The sequence below is a fragment of the Lepisma saccharinum genome, chromosome 4 (genome assembly GCF_977018435.1).
Source record: "Lepisma saccharinum chromosome 4, izLepSacc3.1, whole genome shotgun sequence".
Lineage (NCBI taxonomy): Eukaryota > Metazoa > Arthropoda > Insecta > Zygentoma > Lepismatidae > Lepisma > Lepisma saccharinum.
In genome coordinates, this window is record NC_139232.1 from 97,696,051 (window position 1) to 97,721,331 (window position 25,281).

Genomic DNA, 25,281 nt, shown 5'->3' on the forward strand with positions numbered 1-25,281 from the left:
GACATTACTATTTATGATAGAAAATCAGACAAGGCATCAATAATAAGAACAACTCTGTAAATTTTACTCACATGACTCACATTATAAAGATTCAACATGGGAACCATGTGTAACGTGGAAAAGGTCCAAACGATAACATGTACTTGCTATGCACAAGACAGCAAGTCGTTGTCAACGGTTTCGAAGCCACTAATAATTTGCAGTTGTTACTTTGGCAAATCTTTCGAAAGGGTGAAACATATGCATTACTACCGAAAAGCATGCGGAAACGTCTTTGCACAATTGTGATTGGATCGGTTCTCGATAACTCCAACACACACTTCGCCTGCTACTGGTCATTAGCCATTTTGCGACACTGGCGATGCTGGTGGAGTATCGGCTAAGCAGAATAAGCCTGCTAAGTGCAAATAAAACTTCCAGAGTATATATTGATGCCTTGTCTGATTTTCTATCATAAATAGTAACGTCATAACTGTAAAGTTGCACCATTAATTTTGAATTACCCTGTATATGCAAAATACAAGAAAAGAAATTCAAGAACCAGTTCCTAATTATAACCTTTCTTAATGTTCCCACCTTCTGGGGATTCATCATGGACTCTCACTGATTTTTCTCCCTCTCCTGTTGTGGCCTATCCCGCAATGGTGTAATGCATATTGGTGTCTCTGCTGTTTCAAAGACAAAAATGGCAGGGAAACTTGGTAACTCATCTGGAATGCTACAAATCCACTGAGACAACCAAGTTAACCAGGGGCAGATTCTGACTTGTCCCCATTTTTTTCTGATCTGCAACTTGCACACTTTCATCCAATAAGTTTAGGTGCTTGAGCCTAGCCATCCAAAACTCAGTATTGTGAACTTACATTTCACTGGAAGTCGAAGTTATTTGTTTATTATTATTATTATTCCATTTGTAATATACTGGGGATATCCATATATTTGTGTTAGTGCTGTATTTGGATTTTATTCTGTGTTCAGCCCTTAAAATATAATTGAAGGGCTTGGCGGTAGAACATGGCGACATTTTGGTCATTGTTGAGTTACAAAAAAAAAAAAAAAAAAAAAAAAAAAAAAAAAAAAAAAACCATCCTTCAATTTTCACATGTAATTTCCATTGACTCGTTGAATGCATCTGAAATTGCCAAACACAAAAACAATTTATCTACAGTATAGCTTCTAATAACCATTCTGCTTAATAAAGTCAATAATGACCAAAATGTCACTTACCCTGTTTTGCCCCAAGCCCTTCAATTCTAACATGATTTGTTTCCTTGTGTTTTTTGTTTGTTGTGCTGTTGATATTGCACTAGTTTTGCTAGAAATTTTAGCAAGTATTTCGGTTATGCTAATATAGTAATTGTCAAGAAACTTGTAGTACAACTATGTGGTATGTACATAATGCAATAGCAGTTTTTTTTTTATTTGAATATAAAATTCAATAATTGTACCATGAAAAGCTGTAAGGCTCCTTTTACTTGTAATTTCCTTGAATCCTAATAAAGTTGACAAGCAGTGTGTACTATCAAGAGCTTACTCAAGTCTCTTTCATTAATATTTTATGTGATAGGGTTTTAGTTTTTACAGTGAAAGTATTGTGATTACATTTTTTACAGCTTATTTTTCACATTTCTATTCCAGGTTTTGTATATAGGAAAAATCAAGGTGTCCCACAGAAAGGTACCGGAAACATTCATTGACGATGCAATTGAAAAGTTCCGTGTGCACGAGCAGGAGAAGAGTAGAAAGGTTTCGAATGGATTGGCACTCAGCCCTGCACATCCAGGAGTTTCGACGCCTGTAAGCCCTATTGCTCCTGAAGGGAAGCTGAAAGGTGAAAATGAAAAGAATGGTCGAAGAAATTCTCAGGTGAGTTGGCTGGGTAAAACTCTATTAACCTTCACTACTTTTACTCTTGCATATAATTGTGGAAGTTGTGTGTCTGTCAGTTGGACATAACCAGCTGTATACTGTCAGGATAAGTGATATTGCTAGATACCGTATTCATCTCAAGATAGTTGAGAAAATACGGTTACTTTTAAATGCCCTGATATACTATTGAAATATTAATTTCACATCATTAAGTTTCATTGTGTATTAACATGTATGGTTCAAGATTAAGAAACAAATTTTCATATCAAACCAGCAAAAACCTTTAGTTGTTTCTTGTAAATACACACCATTAGAAAGTACGTGTATCACTGAATCGCCAAGTAGAGACTAATTCATTCTTCATTCATTCTATTTGTTATGCACAAGTGACTTTAATTTGAACTTTGTTTCATGTGCCGAATTCTTGTTTTATATGAAATTCATTAACTCCATGGCATATGTAATATCACAACAATGATTGTAGAAAGTGTTTTTATCATTGTATTATTAGGTTCTCGTGATTAAGGCTCGCCTTTGGCCTACACTAGAACAGCTGTTTTCGAACTTTCCTCTCCTTTGAAAAAATTGCTACTATATTCCAAAATATGAAACTTTACGTATCCTTACAATTCCTTCTAGAACATTCATGTGAATCTTCATGTGATTTGCTTTTGCTGTTCTCTAGATATCAATAGTTTAATAGACTTACGTAGCCACATAACTATTGACAATATCTGTGCAGCAGTGAAAGCAAACAGAGATGCGGCGATGACAAAGCAAAATAAAAAAAATGCTTTTTAAATGTTTTAGAGAAGAAATTAAAAATAAGTCAGAAATAAAAAAATAAGTCAGAATACTCTCATATTTGAGCAAAATTAGTCAAGCGACACCATGAAACAGCTAGAAATATGCAAGAGATTTGCTAAGTTTAGTGTATCGAAAGGAGAGCCCAATTCTACCCCCCATGCCCAAATGTCCCGCTATGTTTCCTGTTGAGTGCAATGGTGTCAGGTGGGCCAAGTCATCGCAGCAGATCTGCGAATCCAAGGTCCTTCGACTGCTTTTCCCCCGCTCTTGAAGGTCTGGTCTTTCAGCCCCCTTGTTTACAAACAGGGCATAATTTCTGTGACGTCATCAAGATGAAATTTATCAAAATGTCCAGCACTGTAGGCCTAAAGCATGCAACGCTCTTGTTTTTAAGAGAAAAAACACATTGAAGAGCATCGCAACGCAACTTACACAGAATACATGAAAGTAATGGTACATAGAAAAAAAATATAAGTACGCAGAAGCATAAATTTCCCCACGGTTAGTGCTACAAGGAACTGGGGGGGGGGGGGGAAGAAAGGAGTTCTGGACTGGATCCATTGTTTTTCTTTCACAATATTTCTCCTTTTCAATATATATATATATATATATATATATTTTTGATGCTGCTGTTCAAATATCGATTTCAGAAAATAATGTTCTTGCTTTACAAAATACGAAGTATTTCATGTTGTTTTGTGTTTACTACAAGGGGGTACCCCAAAAAAACCGGAATAGCGCTGTGCTGGGGGGAGCTTCCGTAGTACGAATTTTTCCAGCTAGGCAAGCGTCAAGCAACTCGTTGTGAGTTCAGTGCATCCAGTGGCTTCGCCGGAAAAGGTTGTCTCTGGTCACGGTGATTTTTTTCCGTAAAAGCAGTTCCGCTCGCACCTCGTTTTTTGTGATGGCCGATGTAAGAGAACAGCATGCGGTTGTGAAATGTTGTTTCCCGCTTGGGAAAATGCCGCAGAAACTGTTGTGATGTTGAACACAGCTTACAAGGACAGCACTATGGGGGAAACTCAAGTGTACGAGTGGTTTTCTCACTTCAAAAAAGGTAACATGTCGATTGATGACAAACCTCGTTCTGGACGTCCGTCAACTTCCAGAACGGACGAAAATGTCGACAAAATTCGTGAACTTGTGCTTGAAGACCGACGACGGACCATTGAAGAGCTGGGGACTTTATCTGGACTATCTTGGAGCTCGGTTCAGCGAATTTTAACGGAAGATTTGGGAATGAGAAGGGTCACTGCGAAATTTTTGCCTCTGAATCTGAGTGACCAGCAAAAAGAGTGTCGAGTGGAAACATGCCGTGCTTTGAAAGAAGAACTCTGAAGCGACCCAGACTTTTTCCAAGGTCATTACTGGAGACGAGACATGGTGCTATTGTTACGACCCCGAAACCAAACATCAATCAAGCCAGTGGAAGATGCCATCATCACCTCGCCCCAAAAAAGCTCGTCAAGTGAAATCAAACATCAAGAGAGGCTCATTTGCTTTTTTGATTTGAGGGGGATAGTGCATTCAGAGTTCATTCCACCACATCATACTGTTCATCAAGCTTTCTATTTAGAGGTTCTGAAAAGATTGCGTAACAGTGTGCAACAAAAAAGACCTGATTTGTGGCAGACAGGGGACTGGTGTTTCGACCACGACAATGCACCTGCGCACACAGCCATCTCAGTGCGCAAGTTTTTGGCAAGAAACAGCATGGCTCTCTTGCCCCACGAGCCCTTACTCACCTTACATCGCTCCGTGCGACTTTTTTTTTTGTTTCCCCGAATGAAGAGGGACATGAAGGGACAGCAATTTGACAACGTAGAAGAGGTGAAGAACAGATGAGTTTAAAAAATTTTTCCAAGAGTGGAATCACAGATTTGGACAAATGTACGAAGTGTCATGGAGAGTACTTTGAAGGTGAGAAGGTTGTTTTGGAAATATATATGGCTTTTTAAAAAAGATTTTGGGGGGGGTACACTCTTGTATGCTTACGAATGACAAGACTGATCAAGATCTTTGTTCTCGAGGTGACAGACATACTTACTTAGACAGAACCTTTTCCCTAACATATATTACTTTCACACCAGGGATGGTCAAAAACATCAGGATTACAGAAAATTTAATATCTTGATTCGGGAATTTTACTACCCAGATTTCGAAGGCAATCCGAATTTCGGAGAGAGAGGTTTAACAATTTTTCCATTTCTCGGGTGGAATTTAAGAAAGTTTAGTCTTCCCTTAATTTACGATCATATACTCTGAGGAAAATATTAATTTGGCCATCTCTACTTCACACGTCTGTACAAACACTGTTATCATCATTATCAATGTAGGAATCCCCCCCCCCCCCCACCTCTCCACGGTTGAAAGATTGACCCTAACGTTTGGCAAATCTTGCGATAACTACATGAAAATGTCACACTTCGCCACTGAAAGCAAACCATATCAAGATGCACGTCAATGCGCATGAAGGAATTATAAGCATATGCAATTTTTCGGATTTTCGAATATAGTAGCAGTTTTTCCAAAGGAGAGAAAGCCCTGGTGTTGGCTAAAGTTCCAGCTGAGCCTTAACCCAAGAGGTAACAAACTGATTTAGAAAAGAAATTAAAATAAACATACATTATTAAGCTGTGCAGAAAATATATTCTGCTACATTTTCTCTTAAAAGGACGCATCCATAGTCAGTATCCTTACACTGTAAGCTACTTCTCTATTGTCACAGTGGCAAACAAGGTTTTGTAGATCCTCGTCAAGGAAATCTGCCACCCGATTCTTTGTCACGAGTATGAATTTCCATTTGTGCCATGCATATCACCGTTGTTTCATTGGGCATAAACAGGCAGCAGATTTCTTTGAATATCTACCAAAGCTGTTTCCTGGTGTGACAATGGTTGGAAGTCTATAATGAAGCAACTTAGTGTTGAATATACTGACCACAATAAACTTATGACAAGTAGATGTGGTTTGTTTCTAAAAGCTTGACCAAACGTCTTTCTAAATACAGTAGTGGCATAGCAATAATGCCGTTACCTTGTAATCAAGGGGTAATCAAAATCTAATTATTGAAAACAACACGTTTGAACCAGTTTCCAAATTCAAGTGCTTAGGAGTAATACTAACAAAAAAAATTATATTAAATAGGAAATAAAAAGCAGGCTTAATTCAGGAAATGCATGTTACTTTCTCTTTATATACTTTTATCTTCTCGTATAATATCTAAAAAAACTTAAAGTTGAAATATACAAAACAGTTATTTTGCCTGTAGTATTATATGGATGCCAAACTTGGTCTCTTACATTGAAAGAGGAACATAAATTAAGAATATTTGAAAATGAATGGGGTGAGGAGACAGGTGAGTGGAGAAGGTTACGTAATTTAGAACTACATAATTCGTATTCATGTCCAGATATTATTAGAATGATTAAATCAAGAAGACTTAGGTGGGCAGGCTATGTGGCATGAATGGGAGAGGAAAGAAGAGTTTACGGGATTCTTGTTGGCAAAACCTGTTGCAAATAGACCTGTAGGACGACCAAGACGAAAATGAAGAGAATGTTGAGATGGACGTAATGGAAATCTGTAGAGATGGAGAAGAGTGGATAGATCTTGCTCATGATAGGGACAGATGGAAGGCCTGTGGTGCTGCAGCCATAAATCTTCAGGTTTAAGAAGGCTAGAAGTGAGCGAGTTAGTACATTTGAATTGTTTTAATGCAATACCAAGTTAATTTCGAAAATCAGGTAAATAGGCATTTATAGACATTATACACTATCTACCAAAAAGTAATTGTGCACGTGTACAAAATGGTTGTCTGGTGGTGCGAATCCTGTTAGAACCTCGTGGAGACACCTCTTGCTGCTATAACAGCAGCCACTCTGTCAGGCATGCTCTCAACTAGTTTGTGGAGGACGTCCATTGGAATGTCTCGCCATTCCTCTTGCAAGATCTCACTCAGTTGGACAATGGAATTTGGCTGCATCTCCCGAGACCTCACCCTCCAGTCCAATGCCTCCCAAAGGTGTTCTATGGGATTGAGATGAGGACTCTGTGCAAGCCAGACCAATCGGTGAACATTGTTGTAGGCATACCACTGCATAGTAGCCTCCGAAACATGCCACCTGACATTGTCATCCTGGAAGTAACAAGGGTCCATTCCGTAAAAACACCACAAGGTTGGGAGCATTTCATTGTCTAGTATTGTACAGTATGCCTGTGAGTTCATTGTACCACGAACAACCACCAGTGGTCCCACTAAATGATACTAAATGATTCAAATTAGATACTAAATTAACCACCATCATAGGTGCCCAATTACTTTTTGGTAGATAGTGTACAAGAACATAAGCAAAATAAACATTTTTGTATGAAACCCTAATACCCTGACATGAACTTATATTAAGTCATTTTTATGACATCTGTAACAATAAAGAATAGGTATTTTGCCTAACATCCAGCCTCTACTCATAAGGTAGTTATTTGATTTTGGCGTGAAATAAGCAGTAATTAAATCAGCGCCATGATGGAGAGCTACTTGAAAGCAGTAGTAGTGGGCTCTGGTCTCGACAACCAAAAATATTAGTGATTGTACTCAATGCACTAACTACGTGTCACTCAATGATTACAGCTTGCAGACCTTGACCCTGAGAGAGCTGTTCCACCATGAAATTGTTATTCTTGTGTAGTAATATTGTATTTAGTTTAAATCTGTTGCAGAATTAACTTCCCTCCCCTTGCATTGTAGGATTCTACTGGAACTAATGATCTCGGATCTAGTGAGAACCTTACCAAATGTCCAGAAGGAAAACCCTCCCTTATCGGCTCGGTGGAAACTCTGTCTTCAGGAAGCGGTGTGGTGGAAGGTGCCAGCCGCAGTGCCTCCCCTGATGTCCAGGTGTCTAACCCCCAGAGTGCAGATGAATCTCATTTACACATTAACGACATTCCAATCCGATCACGAACAATAAGCGGTGATACATATCTGTCAAAGCAAGAGTAAGTAAACAAGCTTTCCATTTTAAATTTATATTGTGGCTTTTTTCACTAGCAGTAGGAATAAGATTCATTAATGAGTATTCTGTCAATTTCACTCAATCTTATATTGAGATACCAAGTATTTCAATATTATTACCATTACTGTATTAATAACATTTTCTGTAAATTTTATTAAAGTTCTCACTGGCCTGGACAGGTCTGGGCATCGTTTAAAGAATTTGCCTAATTAGATTATATGAGAAAAATAGCAGAAAAGAAATATCATGTATTTTATGAACATATATGGATTTTGTTCCATTAAAGTATTTATTGAAGCAATATTTTCAAAATTGACAACAGAGTATAAATTGATGGTTTCCAAATATTAGTTTAACAAAAAAGAGAGAACAGATGGTGGTGGTAATAAATATTACGTACTACTTCAAGTTAATTAAACAAATAGAAATCAGATATTGAAACTAAGAATTATGAATACAAAAGCTGGTTGAAAATCATAACTCACCTGAGTTAACTACTAAATTTTTTAATTTTTAATTTGTAGCAGTGACCTAACAAGACTTTCTCAGTGATGGTTTCTCACTTTTTTTTTGCAGAAATAATTCATCACTGGAGCCTATGAGATTGCGTACGAGTTCTGTAGGCAGTGCTCAGCAAAGAATGGATATACATTCAGCAGAATTTAAAAAATCAGAAGCTTCAGTAAGTACACATATTAGTTTTAAATTGTGATATGTCACATAATTTTTAAGTGATATGGGGAAGTAATGTAGGCTACTCTCTTCTTATTCAAATGTAAAATAATTCCATTGAACTTGTTAAAAAAATATATTCACCTGTTGTTTTCGGTGACACATTGGTACTTTCACAGAAGCCTGTTGATATTTAACTATTCTGTGCTGTATTAATATCTACTAGATTCACAAATCTGTTTTCAGAATTTTAAAAAAGTGTACGAGGAGGGACCCAAAAGAAACCAGAATTGTTCTCTGGTGTGCAGGCCTGTTCTAGTACATGGCTGAAAAGTTTGAACAATGTGCTAACTAACTAACTAACTCTCTAGCCTTCTTAAACCCGAAGGTTCATGGCTGCAGCAACACAGGCCTTCCATCTGTTCCTATCTTGAGCAAGTTCTATATACTCTTTTCCATCCCTACGGATTTCCTTTAGGTCCATCTCAACGTTGTCCCTCCATCTTCGTCTTGGCCTTCCTACAGGTCTCTTACCATCTGGTTTCCCAACAAGAATCCTGTAAACTCCTCTTTCCTCTCCCATTCGTGCCACATGTCCTGCCCACCTAAGTCTTCTTGATTTAATTATTCTAATAATATCTGGACATGAGTACAAATTATGTAGTTCTAAATTATGTAACCTTCTCCACTCACCTGTCTCCTCATCCCTTTTAGGTCCAAAGATTTTCCTAAGGATTTTATTTTCAAATACTCTCAATTTATGTTCCTCTTTCAATGTAAGGGACCAAGTTTCACACCCATATAATACTACAGGCAAAATTACTGTTTTGTATATTTTAACTTTTAGTTTCTTAGATATTAAACGAGAAGACAAAAGTTTATGAAGAGAGAAGTAACATGCATTTCCTGAATTAAGCCTACTTTTTATTTCCTCTTTAATATAATTTTCATTTGTTAATATTACTCCTAAGTATTTGAATTTGGAAACTGGTTCAAACGAGTTGTTATCAATAATTAGATTTTGATTATTACCTAACACTTGGTTTCGGCCTGTAATCATATATTTAGTTTTCTCTTTGTTAACTTCCAAACCTATCTCTTTAGCAGTTTTGAAAAATATTTTAGCATTATTCTTAATTGTATTCACATCATCCCCCAGTAAGTCTACATCATCTGCATATGCTAACAACTGAGTCACACCATTTAATTTTAGTCCTTCTTTAGTTTCTTTTACCTTCCTAACAGCATATTCTAAGGCAAAATTAAAGAGCAATGGAGATAATACATCTCCTTGTTTTAACCCATCATGAATTGTAAATTTGTCAGACATATTATTACCCACACGAATTTTACTTTCTGTTTCACTGGTGCATATTTTTATCATACTAACAAGCTTCTTAGGTATTCCAAACTCTACTAATATATTATATAATTTATCTCTTTTGACCGAATCATATGCTTTTTTGAAATCAATGAATAGCTGATGGACATTTTGATTATATTCCCACTTTTTTTCAAGTGTCTGTCTGATGTGAAAAATTTGATCTGTAGTTGATCTGTTACGTTTAAATCCACATTGATAATCACCTATAATTTCATTAGCATATGGGGTTAGTCTTGTTAAAATAATGTTAGACAATATTTTGTATGTTGTTGAGAGTAGAGAAATTCCACGGTAATTATTGCAGTTCATTTTATCACCTTTTTTAAACACAGGAACAATTATGGATTCTTTCCACTGTTGAGGGATTTCTTCTTTATTCCATATTAAACAAATTAATTTATGAATTTGACATATTAATGAATTTCCACCATATTTAATTAACTCAGCTGGTATTAAATCAATGCCAGGTGCTTTGTTATTCTTTAGCCTTTTAATAGCATCTTTAACTTCCGTCAAGTTAGGTTCTGGAACTAAAGGTTCTGCTGTGTGGACTTCATTTACTTCTGATTTATCTCCTACATGGACATTTAAAAGGTCATTAAAGTAGTTCTTCCATCTATTTAGAATATCGCATGGGTCAGCTAGAAAATCACCGTCTTTATCTTTTATCAAGTTTACTTTAGGTTGCCACCCCTTTCTAAATTCATTTACACCTTTATATAAATCTCTGATATTTTTATTTTTGCTGTTTGTTTCAATTTCGTCAATTTTGCTTTTCAAGTAATCTCTTTTTTTACTTCTAAACGTGCGGTTAACTTCTCGCTTTATTCTATTATAATTGTTTAGATTTGTATCATCCGAGTTATTTAACCATCTAAGTCTAGCCTGATTTCTTATTTCTATTAGATTATGACATTCATTATCAAACCACAGCTTACTTTTTCTTGGTTTATGGTATCCTATACTTTCTTTAGCTGCTGATTCTATTGCATTACGTACGTGCTCCCAATTCTTATTTACGTCTGTTTCATTTATATTTTCATCATCATTTAAATCCTGCAAAACATCAAATCTATTTGACAGTTTAATTTGGTAATCTTTCTTAATTCTTTCATCAACAAACTTTCCTGTATCAAATTTTATAACTTTTAGATTTTGTTGCTTATGATTTATCACTGAGAGTCTTTCTCTTAATTTAGCAATTACTAAATAATGGTCACTGGCACAGTCAGCACCTCTATGTGTACGAACGTCAATTATACTAGTATGCCTTCTATTATCAATGAGAATATGATCTATCTGATTATGAGTTTTACCATCTGGAGAAGACCAGGTATATTTATGGATATCTTTATGTTTAAAAGTGGTACTTTTCACAATTAAATTCTTTGAGGTTGCAAAAGTAATCAATCTTATACCATTATCATTACTTAATTCATGAAGACTTTCTTTACCAATCGTGGGTTTAAATGTCTCTTCTTTGCCAATCTGTGCATTACAGTCACCTAACAGAATTTTCATATCATACTGAGAAAATTTATCAAAGACCTGTTCTAACTCTGTATAAAAATCATCTTTATTATTATCATCTTTATCTTCCATTGGTGCATGTATGTTTATTAAAATAATTTTACACCACCTACCCTGTAAAACTGCATATGATATCCTATCATTAATAAATTCTACTGTTTTAAGAGCCGAGATAATTCTATTATTTATGAAAAAGCCTGTTCCAAAATTATGATTTTCAGTACCACCATAGAAAAAAGTATAATTTTTAGTTTTACAATTCCCTTCTCCTGGCCACCTAACTTCCTGGACAGCTACTACATCTAATTTATACTTCACTATCTCATTAACTGTACACTGAAATGCCCCAGGCCGGTAAAGGCTCAGAACATTCCAGGTGCCTAATTTAATATCCTTATTCCTAATGAAGATCTTATCCTTAGTCCAGGGACCTCCCAAAGTAGTCCCCATCCGGAGATCCGAACGGGGGACTATTTTACCTCCGGAATATTTTACCTTGGGAACATCCATGGCCTTATATTTCTGTTTCTTGACATGTATTTTTACAGTGCAGAGTTGTCAGCTCTACGCCTAACCCCCAATATGAATGGAGGAACTACTACACAAGACAAACACAAACATATTAGACAGCACAATTACTACACAAGACGAACACAAACACATCAGACAGCATAACTACTACACAAGACACACACAAACACAATTGAAAATTGTCGGAAGATGAATTCTTATAGTACATCGTGTTCCGGCACAAACATTCAAAAAGTATCATCACAGGAAAAATGCGAATCATAGAAAATTCTGACTGCATATTTGAACTCAAGGTAAAAAGTTCAATTACAAACACCTTACCTCCTGTTGGTAAGTTAAAGCATAGTAATTTTTGCGAGAATATGACCAAACTGTGAAAAAAAATAGTGGCCATCGGTCCCATACACAAGCCGAAATCTCAGGAATGTGCAGCTGCGAAATACTGTTTTCTGTTAGGTGAAACCGTTGTAATGCTTGAAACAGCTTACAAGGAAGCGGCTCTATGGAAAACACAAGTTTATGCCACTTGCAGACCAACCTCACTCAGGGTGACCCTCGATCTCCCAAAGGGGTGAAAACACCTCGTGATTTTGTGAACTGATCTCGAAAGACCATCACAGAACAATTGACTAACTTGCTGATCTGTCTGATGTGTTCTGAAACTTTGCATGACGTGGTGAGACGAAAACGCCTTGAGTTCTGGCAAAGTGGGGAGTGGTGGCTTCACCACGACAATGTGCCAGTGCACAAAGCCTTGAGTGTGAATGTTTTTTAACCAAAAACAACATGACTCAGTTTATCCACCCACTAATCTCTTGATCTTGCTCCGTGCAATTTCTTTTTATTCCCCGAATGAAAAAAGTCCTCAAAGGAAAATGTTTTGCAGATGTGGAAGAGGTGAACAACAAAATTATGGAGGCATTAAAAGGCATCACTTTGCAAGAGTTTCAGGACTGCTTCAGAAAGTGGAAAACACATTTATACGAGTACATTGCATCAAATGGATTAAATATTAACACCTAAAAATAAATACACAATTTTTTTATTACAAACTTCTGTTGTTGTTTTTTTTGGTTCTCCCCCCGTTTGTTAGAATTTAATATTATAGTTTGGTACAGTGGTACAGAAGCAATTGTTCTGTGACACAGCTTAAGGTTCTGGGATTGAGGTGTTTCAACAAGAAGGAAGCTCAAATGAAAGATATGCTTTTGGTTTCTGTCTCGCACACATCTCTTCGTGGCTCAGGGTGACTTATTCACTCGCTTAATGCCTAACAAGCTCAGGCTTCTCTGGAGCTGAATGGGCTGATGTTAGCCAGAGGGTTCCTGGTAATTGGAGATGATGCCGCATCGCTTTAGTCCCTGAACAGTTCAACAGCGTATAAGCATGTAGTGTAGTATGGATCATGTCATGACATCAAGTAGACTTGTATTATCATGTGACTAAACCAAGCCCTGTCATTGGCTAGACTTCGGACTGTATTAGCAAAGAGTTTGGTGTGGCAAGGTTCTTGCCAACTTGGACTGGATGAATACCCCCTACACAGGCTGAGTATATTGTAACTCCGTGTACTTCTTTTTCGGCCTGCATGGCCTGGTAGTGATTTATCTTCAATTTACTTATAGTTAGGTCTTTAATATATATTTCATTTGTTTAAGTTGTTGAAATTTATTTGTTTTAAGTTAGTTTAAATTTCAACTAATACTTCCCAATACCAGTCGGTGCCACTGGTATCACCTAAACCTTAATTTTTAACAATTGTGTTACAAATTATTCTTTTTATTTATAGAAATCGGATTGGTCACGTTATTGTAACAATTATTTAATTTGAATGCCAAAGTGACTTCCAAAAAGTGAAGCAATTAATTATGTGGTTTTTCATGAACAAAATAGTGACCTAATATCTTCTTTTCCAGACCCACACAGAGCACAACAGAACGATGCTTTTCCAGGTTGGTCGCAATGATTTACGGCTAATCAGCCCTGACAGGAAGCAGATTCTGCTGCATAAACAACTGAAAGATGTGGCCAACTGCATACAGGTTTGTTTGTGCACTTTTCCTCTTCCTCTACACACTATCTTTTGAATATGTGGAGCAAGACTGCATAATGGTAGAAAAGGGGAGAAAACGAGTGGATGGAGCAAAGTAGTGCAAACTGCTGGTAGCTGCAGCCACGTTTTCGCTTCCATACACTCCACTTCCCCTCTCATGCATTCATTAGGTCAGTCCTACTTGCACAGAGGACTTTTTTCCCTCCCGTTTGATCCAGAGACAAGAGCTGATTATGGTATGTTGTGATTTTCATATGTATTCTGTTGCTTTTTAGAGATAGAGAAAAAAGATTGAAGTTATTCTTCAAATTTGTATTATATTATGAAAATGGAGTAATCGGTGTAATGTTATTAATCCACAGTCAATCCCTGTATCTGGCGGAGTGGTCCCAGGTTCGATCCAAAGTGAGCGATGAATATACTATCATTGTATTTATCCCATTACCCACTTCACAAGTTCATTCATCATATTCATCATCCTGATTAACCCAAGCGCTAGAAAAGTGATGTAAAATAACTGAAATAGGGAGAAAGAAAGAAATTTCCAAGGGTTCCAGATTTGAATCGTGGCTAAGTCATGTGCGTACCAGTGTGTTTGTCAATGTCATAGTCATTGTGTTCATCTCATCAACACATCAACAAGAATGCTGTCAAGACAATGTGATGTTAAAAGTAAAATACATTTTTCTATTAACAGCAAAAGATAAATACTATCTTATCTTATCTTTCTGGTTGTGTCAAGACAGAAAAATGACCCATAGTGTTCTGAGCGGTGGAACAGAGGTGATTCAAAAGAGTGAGGAAGTCTGAATTTTCTTTCCCCTCTTATTTTATGCATATTTTCTTCATGACAAGAAAATCACAAACAGCTTTCATAGGAATGTATACTAGTCTAACTTGTAATTGTCAGTTCTTTTTAATTCATTGTATTACTATTGGAATTGAATTGAATTTACATACATGAAATACGTAATTTTTATCTTACATTCACTTTTGGGGGAGGAGCTCCACACCCCTGTCTTTCAGACACTAATGATCATTTGAACCTTTTTTCTTTCTACCTTCTCTTTACATTAACGATGTTTTTTTTTGTTTCTTTTTTACTATTTTCTTGTAAAATATAACTCACAATTTAAGGTGCATATTGCATCCTAGTATACTCCATTAACAAGATGGAAATAGGATTTGATAATAAAAAGCAATTAATACACTAAAGTTTAATAGTGCAACATTAAATGCAGTGCTCAGTTAAATTATAAAATACTGGAATAAATCTGACATTTGCTAGTAAGTTTCAGTATTTTTTTTTTTAATGAGATATGCATTTATTTTCAGGGATTAAAAAACTCAGAACATTTTGGCTTTATCTGCAGAGAATCCAATGTTGAATGCTACATTGGATATGTTTTCAAGTGCCAGTCAGAATCATTTGCAGATGATGTTGTAGCAGGTATAGTTTTACGTTATTTCTCTTAAATATAAACTTGCATTGCCTATTTTATGTTCTATTATTATTGTACAAATTGTACAAATCTCACTGGTTTATAATTATTAAAAATAGGTTAGTGAGAATTAGGTTTCTCCCTTATAAACAAACATACTTAACATTGAATATTGTAATTGATGATTTTTTTAAAAAAATCTTGGTGTTATTTTTTATTCTGTAATCAGCTTGCATATATTTTTGTTTAGAATTTCGCAAGGAGGTACATATGTACAAGACTGATTAAACAGTATCAGTCAATTAGTAGCACAACAAATGGTTAATTGTTAAATTTTCCTGATAATTTTTAATGGTCCAGTATTTCTATATAGTCTCCAACTTTCATACTTCTTCCATTTTGTTGTTGTTGTTATTTAAAATATGAGATAAGAAATTTACATGTGCTCGCTCATTTCTTAAACTATTTTGCCAAAGGAAAAAAAATACGTTTATATGTGAACTTCTGGGCTTCGAGCGTATACAGATTGTTTGAATGTTCGAGCGTTATTCGCTTTAGCGAAGAAATAGTTAATTCTGTAAACCATCTAGCATCATCCTTGTGAACTATTAGACGATCGAGCAAAAAAACCTCGATGCAGCACTCTAATACATATACATATATTTATACTGTATTTAATTTATTATGAGGCAAAATATAAACTATAGTACAAATTATTTGTGTAACAAAAAATTACACAGCACTTTCTCATTCATATGGTATCATTGTTTTCAAGGTACTTTCAAGTGGTAGCACAAAAAACTTTCTAGACTTTACGTAGTTTTCCACCTTTCATGGAATTTAGTCTGCACATAACATTCACAAGAACACCTGTAAGAATGTTGTTGTTCTGCTACAGCTAAACAGACAACCAATAAGCAATTCCCAAGACATCTTTCATCCATGGCACTGACAAAGGACTGGCGAAACACTGTTGTGTGTCACTTATTTTACACTCTAGAATTTACAGCATACTCTTGAAAGTTGTATTTAACACGAGAAAGTAGTTTTTAAATCTGATTTTGACTCATTTTTCCATTGTTGGGCAAACGTAAGACGAACTTCAATTTGCCAACCGACATAAACCCAACCTTTCCCATGTAAAAACTGTAGTTGGCCCAACTGTTGTGGTTACTTGGAATGTGTTCAGTTTGTCATGTGACTTTGGTACGAAAGGTTGCATGAGTTTGTCTAAAAGTATGTGGAAAACTGAAAACTTAAGGAATTTAATTTTGCAAAATGAGTGGGATATTTTTTTTTTTATGTTGTATTTCTGCACGTGAATGAAAATCCATTTTATTTTATAACCTGTGTTGGAGCATCTCAAAGCTCGCATAATGTATGCAGTCAAAATGCATGTCCATATTACAAAAACCAATGACTAAATGCTACCTGTCCAGTTTTCCATCATATTAATTTTCAGTGTCATCTGTCATTGTAGAAATGTTGCTTTCTTTGTGATTACATTTGTACTGGTCAGGATTGAATAATCATATGAAGAAATTAAGAAAGTTTGAAATGACACATTCTTTCTTCTTTCAGCAATAACTCAAGCCTTTGTTGCAACATCTGAGACACAGAGGAGGGAAAAGCAACAAGTGATGTCATGTGAGCATTGTCCCATGGTGTGGTACCACAAGCTGTGCGCAGAGATTGAAAGTATGTACACATTCATTCTAATTCTGTGGGAAATGTGCACCCAACATGGTGCTATCACTTATATCCTTTTGGTGTCAGTGTTCTTAACTGTATAACAATATTAATACCAGTAAAATATTTTTGCCTGATGAAAAGTACTTGAGAAGGAACTTAAATATTGCCCACGTTAATTAAAGGTGTGTTAAGACATAGAGTACTGTCTGTCCATTAAAGAAAATTAAAAACAAAGTTATTTCCCACTTTCTTGTGTAACCACAGTTACAGAACATCAGAACAGATGGCCCAAACATTTAAGAAGGGTTAAAATAGGAAAGTGTCAGGGCAGAAAGAAAGGTCATTGACAAAACACTGTAGAGTCCAGTTGTAAATTCTTCAGTGTGATGCTAATCCCCATTACAGCACCTATTTATTTAAATAATCTTTTAAAACAGTTTATTTTTAACCTATCTGATCCCATCATCAATTTTACTAGTTCATGTTTTCATTCTCAGTGTTGCAATTAGCACAGAAGGTAGAAAAGCAACATGACACAATCAAACTAGAAAGAGAGAAATTTTCATTCAATTCACATATCGTCGGCTCTCGTAGCGGAGAGGTTAGCACATCGCACTATAACGCCAGGGGTCCCAGGTTCGAATCCCAGCCTGGGCATGGATGTTTGTGAGTGTTCATTCATCAGTTTCATCATGTCATCACTCATCCCCATCTTCTTAAATTTGCCAAAAGTGGCACAAAAAGCAAAGTAAAATAAAACAAATCAATCAATCAATCATAATTTTTCTTGTATGTACGCATTGCTTGCATTGTAGAATTATTTCTCTTGTAGTCTATGGTTATTACAAGCATATAAACACAGTTTTTCATTGTCACCTTTCAGAACACACACAGACAGACATTTATTTTTAGTTTGATTAAAGATACAGTTATAACAATGGTTAAAAAATTTTAAACAAAAGAGAATCTGTTATAAATGGATATTGTCAATGTTACATTGTTGTAATATAGCAACTTAACTGTGAAAACAAGCAGTCTGTTTCATACACACAGAATGGCGGATAGTACTAGACGCGTGTAAAGTCGGCTCCGAAAATAACGTTCGCTTTTTATTAACATAGAGCATTATCACGCCACCAAATGTTCTTACGGCACGTATAAGTAGTCAACCCGTGGCTTGTAGTACTATAGATTTCGCTCCATATCACACAACGTACTAAAATTCCACTTTTTACAGAAAAGTTCTCAGTTCTCAATTCTCGTGCTTGTGAGTGAATAGCGACGCGGAGACAGTGCTACCACAAGAGCCATGGCGAACAAGAACCTCGGCCAACGATTCAGCGCGCTGGAGGCGAAACTCAAGACCGTGGAGGACAAGGTGGAAGCGGCTCTTTGCAGCGAGGCGCAGTTAGATCCCGGGGCAAGGGTGGCTGATACCCCTTCTGGACTTGAGGAGTTACGGAGGGAATTGCAGGACATCAGAGGCGAGCTGGTCGTCTTCCGGGAAGACATGGAAACTATTCAATCCCAATTGACTCACCAGGAAGAGGAATTAGATAAGCTGCAACAATACAGCCGGAGGGAGTGCTTGCTGCTGCATGGAGTACCGGAAACGCCGGAGGAGGTCCCCACGGAAGTTGCTCTACAGATATTCTCCACAAAACTTGGCGTTGAAGTTTCTTCTGACTTCGTGAGCAGATGCCATCGCCTGGGAGCACCGAGGAAGAGAAGGTCGGCGGCCAACGTCGTCAGACAAGGTCATCGACCTTTGATTATAAAATTCATCTCGTATAAACATCGCGATGCTTTGTGGCGAGCGAAGAAGAACTTCAAGGGGAGCCAATACCTACTAACGGAGTCGCTGACTCCAAAGAGGCAAAGGCTTCTCCAAGACGCCAAGGCAACGTTCGGCAACAACAAGTGCTACACGATCGATGGAAAGATTGTGGTAGTTACGCCGGAAGGGAAACATTTTATAGAAACTGAGCGTGAATTGAAATCCCTCACGTGCAAGCGTTCGTAATGTGAGCGTCGCCGAAGACGAAACTATGAGTGTGTTTTTAGTGTTCTATGTGAAACTTTTTCATATCTTTTTAACCATGTTAAAGAAACAGCCATTGAAAATTAACCTTTTGTATTCGTGTATGTGCGTGTGTGTGTGTGTTGTGTGTAGTGTTCATCTTTCATTACATGTAATTATGCTCGAGCTGCTCAGTTGGACACCCACAAGGATTTCTCTCAACGTAAGTACGCTGTTTCTTATCATTAATATACGTATCTGCTCTGTTCCTTCACTCACTAGTAAACAATGTCTCAAACTAAGCAGTTGGTAAACCTGCCCGCGCACGGCGCATCTGGAACTCGCCCCTTCCCTCGGACCCCTAGGAAAAGAGGTAACGGTTTCACAGGCTGCCCGTCGCCCCCGACACTTCCCAACCGGACCCCTCCCCTCCAGTGCCTCACAATCGCGTCAGTAAACATGAGGTCCATCTCGGGGAAAATAGACGAGTTCAGACACATTGTTCTCGAAAGCGAATATGATGTAGTAATCGTCACAGAAAGTTGGCTGAAGGACAAAGATGACGCTTCCAGTTTCCACGTCGAAGGCTACACGGTACTTCGAAAGGATCGAGTCCACAAACGCGCCGGTGGCATTGTTGTTTACTGTCGTGCTGATATTCCTGCCCAGATGCTTGACTGCGAAAATGTTGCTCCCGGCGAGGACATAGAAATACTATGTGCGTCATTGAAAGTAAATAACAAATCACTTGGCATAATTGCCGCATATAGACCACCAAATATCCCCTATACTAGGTTGTCAGTTCTTGAAGATTACATTGCGCACGTGTTTCCTGCTGTGGATAATTTAATTGTATCCGGTGACATGAATAGCGATTATTTATCACCTAATAAACCAGAAACAGTTTTCCTCAAATCAATAGTAGATACTTTCGGCATGACGCAAGTCATCCGTAAACCCACTAGAATCACAAGAACCTCTAAAACATTAGTGGACGTCATCATTGTAGATGATCCATTCATTGTACACTCCACTGACGTAACGGTGCCGATCAGCAATTCAGACCATTGTTTGACTTACATCACGGTCCTTCTTGAGAAACCCGACAAACGTTTCAAAATAATTTCGTACAGAAACTACTCATCGTTCGATATGGAGAGTTTTGAAACGGACGCTAAACATTTTCACTGGGACAATATTAAGCACTTAGAGAGTATTGACAAAAAAGTAAACTTTCTTAATAATGGTATTAAGACTATTTTTGATAAGCATGCCCCTATACGTACTGCACGAATAGCCAAGAAAAAAGTACCGTGGGTAAACGACAATACCAAACTATTAATGAAACTTAGAGATAATGCTCTCAGAAAATATAAACTGACGAACAATCCGTCACATTGGGATTATTATAAAGAACTGCGGAATTTCACCACGTCGGTTATAAGACAGGAGAAGAAAGCCTACCTCTCGTTCCACATCAATAGAAACGTCCATGATTCGAAATTAATGTGGAAAGAGATAAAGAAATGTGGTATTTACGGAAAGGTGGAGCCGAGTGTCCCACACTTTTTAAATGATCCGCATCTGTTAAACACTCACTTTATTGACAGCGCCAGTCCCTCTAACCAAGAAACCGATCTCATCCTCGAAGAGTGCGAACGCTTCCTTACAACTGCATTTACTGAAAACGGCGACACCTTCTTCTTTCGACCCGTCAAAGAAGTAGAAATTGCACAACTCGTGTCCAAAATCCGTTCCAATTCCTGTGGCACAGATGGCATAAACCTAAAAATGATAAAGCTAATTCTTCCACACATTCTTTCACCTCTTACTCACTTGATAAATTTCTCGTTACATGAGAACACCTTTCCCCTTGCATGGAAGGAGGCTAGAATCCTGCCCTTGCCGAAGAAACGACACGTGACCGACATGAACGACTTACGACCAATTAGTATATTACCTGTCTTATCAAAAGTTATCGAGAAAGCAGTGTACAAGCAGATAGAAAGTTTTGTTACCAAAAATCAAATATTGCCTGCAGTACAGTCTGGTTTCCGACCTTCCCACAGCACCGCAACGGCGCTCATGAAAGTAACAGACGACATTTTACAAACACTAAACGAAAGTAAGGCTGCAGTCTTGGTGTTGCTTGACTTGTCCAAGGCGTTTAATCTTGTATCTCATCAGCTACTCCTTTCGAAAATGAGTTACTACGGTTTTTCGCCGGGAGCAATAAAATGGTTCCAGTCTTACCTTACTGGGCGAGTGCAATCGGTGACACTTCCCTCAGGAGCTACATCGACTCCCCTTACGATACCCTCAGGGGTTGCGCAAGGAAGTATTCTAGGCCCTTTTCTATATTCCCTCTTCACCGCCGACCTACCCCTAAATGTACGACACAGTGTACCTCATTGTTATGCAGATGACACGCAGCTGATGATGCCAGTAGACCCCAAAAATGCAAAACCAGCAATTGGTCTCCTTAACCGTGACCTTCATGCTATTTATAAATGGTGTAAACGTAATGGTCTTGTAATCAACCCCTCTAAATGCTGCTTTACATTAATTGGTTCTAGCGCTGCCTTAAATAAAATTCAAATAAATGGGTTATCAATTAATATTAATGATGAGAGGGTCCCACACTGCACAACTGTTAAGAACTTAGGTGTGATATTTAATGAGAAACTTGACTGGCAAAACCACGTAACGTCTCAGAGTTCAAAAGCTTATGGTATACTTAGATCACTCTATAAATCATCGCACTTACTTTCGACTGATGTTAAATTGCGCCTTATGCAAGCTCTAGTTCTTCCAATTTTCGATTACTGTGACGTTTACGGTGTTAATTTAACAAAAAAGAATGCTAAAATTGCACAAAAAGTACAGAATTCTTGTATACGTTTTGCATTTAGCTTGAAACGAAGGGATCACATACTGCCTTACTTAAATGACGTTAATTGGCTGAATATGACACGACGCAGAAAACTTCATCTGGCCTGCACAATATTCAAAATTCTGCAAACAAAAACACCCACATACTTACACGACAGACTCCAATTTAGACACGACATACACAACTACACGACTCGACACTCTAAGAAACTTAATCTGGACAGATTCTCAAAATCCATATTCCTGTCATCCTTCAAAGCTGCTTCTGCATATTGTTGGAATGCGCTGCCACCAGATGTTACCTCGTGTGCGACATATAACAGCTTTAAAAGGGCAGTAACAAAAGTACTTCTACATGAGCAAGGACAAATCATCAGTACTCATGACTAGATTCAGCATGCTTACGTTGAAATCAAATCAAAACAAAAATGAGCAGATTCGAACCCAAGATGAACATTTTGATGTGTATGAATGAGAGAAATTGTTTTTTTTTTTTTTTTTATCTTTTTAGTGTGTTAATTACTGAAATATTTAGAAGTGAAAATGTAATGGAATTCGTATGTTATAGTAGTAATTGTATTTTGTCTGTTTTATTGTAGTAGATTTTGCGGGTTAAGTGGTAGAGCAGCCACAGGCTGAACTTCGCCCATGAATAAAGAAATTCTAATTCTAATTCTAATTTTTATTTCAGATAAAAATTTTGATCACATTATTTTTTATGTAAAAATTATGAATCCCAATCATAATAATGTGATCAAAATGTTTTTATTTAAAAATTATGAATCCCAATCATAATAACCATAGACTACAAGAGCTTTTTTTTTTTTTTCAAAAAAAAAAAAAATAATAGGCAATCACTAGGATGAGTAATGATTAGATTAAGTTCATGAAGGGGCACTCACAAAGAACACTCGTGCTCAGGTTGGGATTTGAACCCAGAAACTTTGTGGCAAGGTCAATAGTTGACCAATGAGCTGGCAGTTATCGGTTTCCTGCTGTGTAAGTTTCTTTATCATATTGTATTTTCTTTTTGTAAGGTTTTATTGCACAATATGGGGCATTAAGTCAATCTTTGCATTCATATTGTTAAAAAAAGAAATATTGTGTGGCTTAACTGTAATACCATTATATGATAATAATAACAATACTAATAAAATTGAAGACTGATTACATTTAAGAATATATAATACTACTTATGTGCAATCTAATAATATTGGTTGAATTATCTTTTGCAAATATGCTGTACATAGAACCAAATTATGCTTTACTAATAGAGTCTAGTGTTAATGTAGACGATAGTAAAGTACTTGAATTTTATTAAGAACTCAATATGTTGACCAAGACAGAATTTATTTTATTTTAAAACATAAACTAAACGTTACGTTTCAACCTTGTAGCAATGTTTTAAAATAAAATAAATTCTGCCTTGGTCAGCATATTGAGTTTTCGGTTATCATGGAAACAAGGCTTAATGGTGTTATCATTGAATTTATTACCTAATGAATAAATAAAGTGAATAAGTTCTCCACCCCCCTTCCACAGTACCAAGTATTTTTTATCATCATTTACATCAATCTTAATTTTTCATTTATGATGTAGACTGGTTATTTTATCAAGACAACCCCATTTTCATTATGCTATTGTGTAAAAGAAGATATTTGACAGTTCCTAATACATCAAACTCTGTTAATAAAAGCAATAAATATCCTAATCTTATCTAAGCAAGGCACATTTCAGAATGTTCCTTCGTTCTGGTGTAACTTCTTTATCTTATCAGTAGTACATATCAAAATTTTCTCCAGTGAACCAGGAGAAGAATTTCTTTACAAATGTTGTGCGATGGTGCGAGTGGTTGTATTAAGTAAATATTATGAGTTATTTTAAAAGTTGGCTGTGTTTTAAGCCACTGGAACCACCTGCTGAAGGTATATGACATTTATTCTCGTGTGTTGTTGTTGCACAAGTGTTGCAGGTTTTACCTGAAAAAGTTTGGAAGAGGAGGATCTTGTACTGTGATAGCATTAAAATGAATGGTAATATTTGTTATTACTTTTTTTTTTGTTTGCATCAGGGCTTTGGTTTAGCAGTGGGAAAAGGGGAAGGGGTGAAGTGTAACATTCTTTAACATGGTATAATTCTGAGTACTTTTCCTTTTTATCTGTGCAATAAAGTGTTAGGTTTGTTCTTTTAAGTTATTGTACTCTCGCCTCGCATAGTATTCCAGTAGGTTCTTTATACACCAGATTTGCAAAAGATACAATTCAACTTACATTGCAATAAAGAAAATCTCAATATGTTGACCAAGGCAGTAATTTATTTTATTATAAAACATAAACTAAACGTAACGTTTCAACCTTTTAGCAATGTCTTCTTCAGACTCTGCACCAAGTACAAAAGTAACAAGATACAAAAACAGGACGATATATATATACACAAACATTACTCCCCTCCAGACTATTAGAAAGTTGTTCTGGAACATTCTAGCAGGTGGCTTTCCCTTGTCAACTGTACTTTCACGTAAAAGGCTAAACATATTTACTTTCATCTAGAATGTGGTTGGACTCTTTATCTCACGCTCTTTTTCCTTCATGCTTCTCTCCTCTTTCTCTCTTGCCCTTTCCACTCTTTCTAACACCTTCTTCCATTTATTTATGTTGCAATAAAGAGATTTTTTTCTTTACCTTGTATGCATGTATTGCTTGCATTATAAACGGTGTCTCAAAAGTAATAGCGCAAACTGACACAGGTGAAAGTATACGATAATAGAAGCATAAAGTCTCATTAAACATGGGTCTGCAAACGAGCCGTTTTCGAGATAATCGCGAATGTGTGATTGCAAGCTGCCACTGACTTCATTGTTTGTAAGCGTCGTCCTAGTTGGTAAAATGTTAATAATGTGTGCGAATGTGTGGGTACAAGCCGTACCACCTCTCGAAAATGTTCCATTTGATTGCAACGCTACCTCTCAGGAATGTTCTGTTTTGTAAACAAAGATCAAACCTCGGACCGCGCAAGGAGTAAAGCACTCGGTGTTTACAAAATGCAATCAATGACGGCTTGTAACCACACATTCAGACAGATTATTAGCATTATACCAACTAGGATGACATTTACAAACAATGAAGTCAGTGGCAGCTTGTAATCACACATTCGTGATTATCTCGAAAACTGCTCGTTTGCAGACCCATGTTTACTGAGACTTTTTTGCTTCTATTATCGTGTACTTTCACCTTTGTGAGTTTGCGCTATTACTTATGAGACACCTGTAGAATTATTTATCTTGTTACAAAGTAGGAACCGTAAACTACGTTTTGGGAGAACACATGCTGCCTTCATGAAACATTTATTCTTAGTTTGATTAATGTTAGTTATGT

At 36.7% G+C, this 25,281-nt stretch overlaps 1 protein-coding gene across 5 annotated transcripts in view; it reads left to right on the plus strand.

The window, feature by feature from the left end:
* Positions 1 to 25,281, plus strand: part of plx (PTB_TBC1D1_like and TBC domain-containing protein plx) — a 182,008-nt gene that overhangs the window by 119,282 nt on the left and 37,445 nt on the right. For all 5 annotated transcript variants that reach the window (XM_083120929.1, XM_083120930.1, XM_083120932.1 and 2 more), the window contains 6 exons: positions 1,639 to 1,866; positions 7,424 to 7,674; positions 8,268 to 8,373; positions 13,725 to 13,850; positions 15,197 to 15,311; positions 16,885 to 17,001. In XM_083120929.1, coding sequence (XP_082977055.1) covers positions 1,639 to 1,866; positions 7,424 to 7,674; positions 8,268 to 8,373; positions 13,725 to 13,850; positions 15,197 to 15,311; positions 16,885 to 17,001 — 943 coding nt within the window. The remainder of the gene's footprint in view (positions 1 to 1,638; positions 1,867 to 7,423; positions 7,675 to 8,267; positions 8,374 to 13,724; positions 13,851 to 15,196; positions 15,312 to 16,884; positions 17,002 to 25,281) is intronic.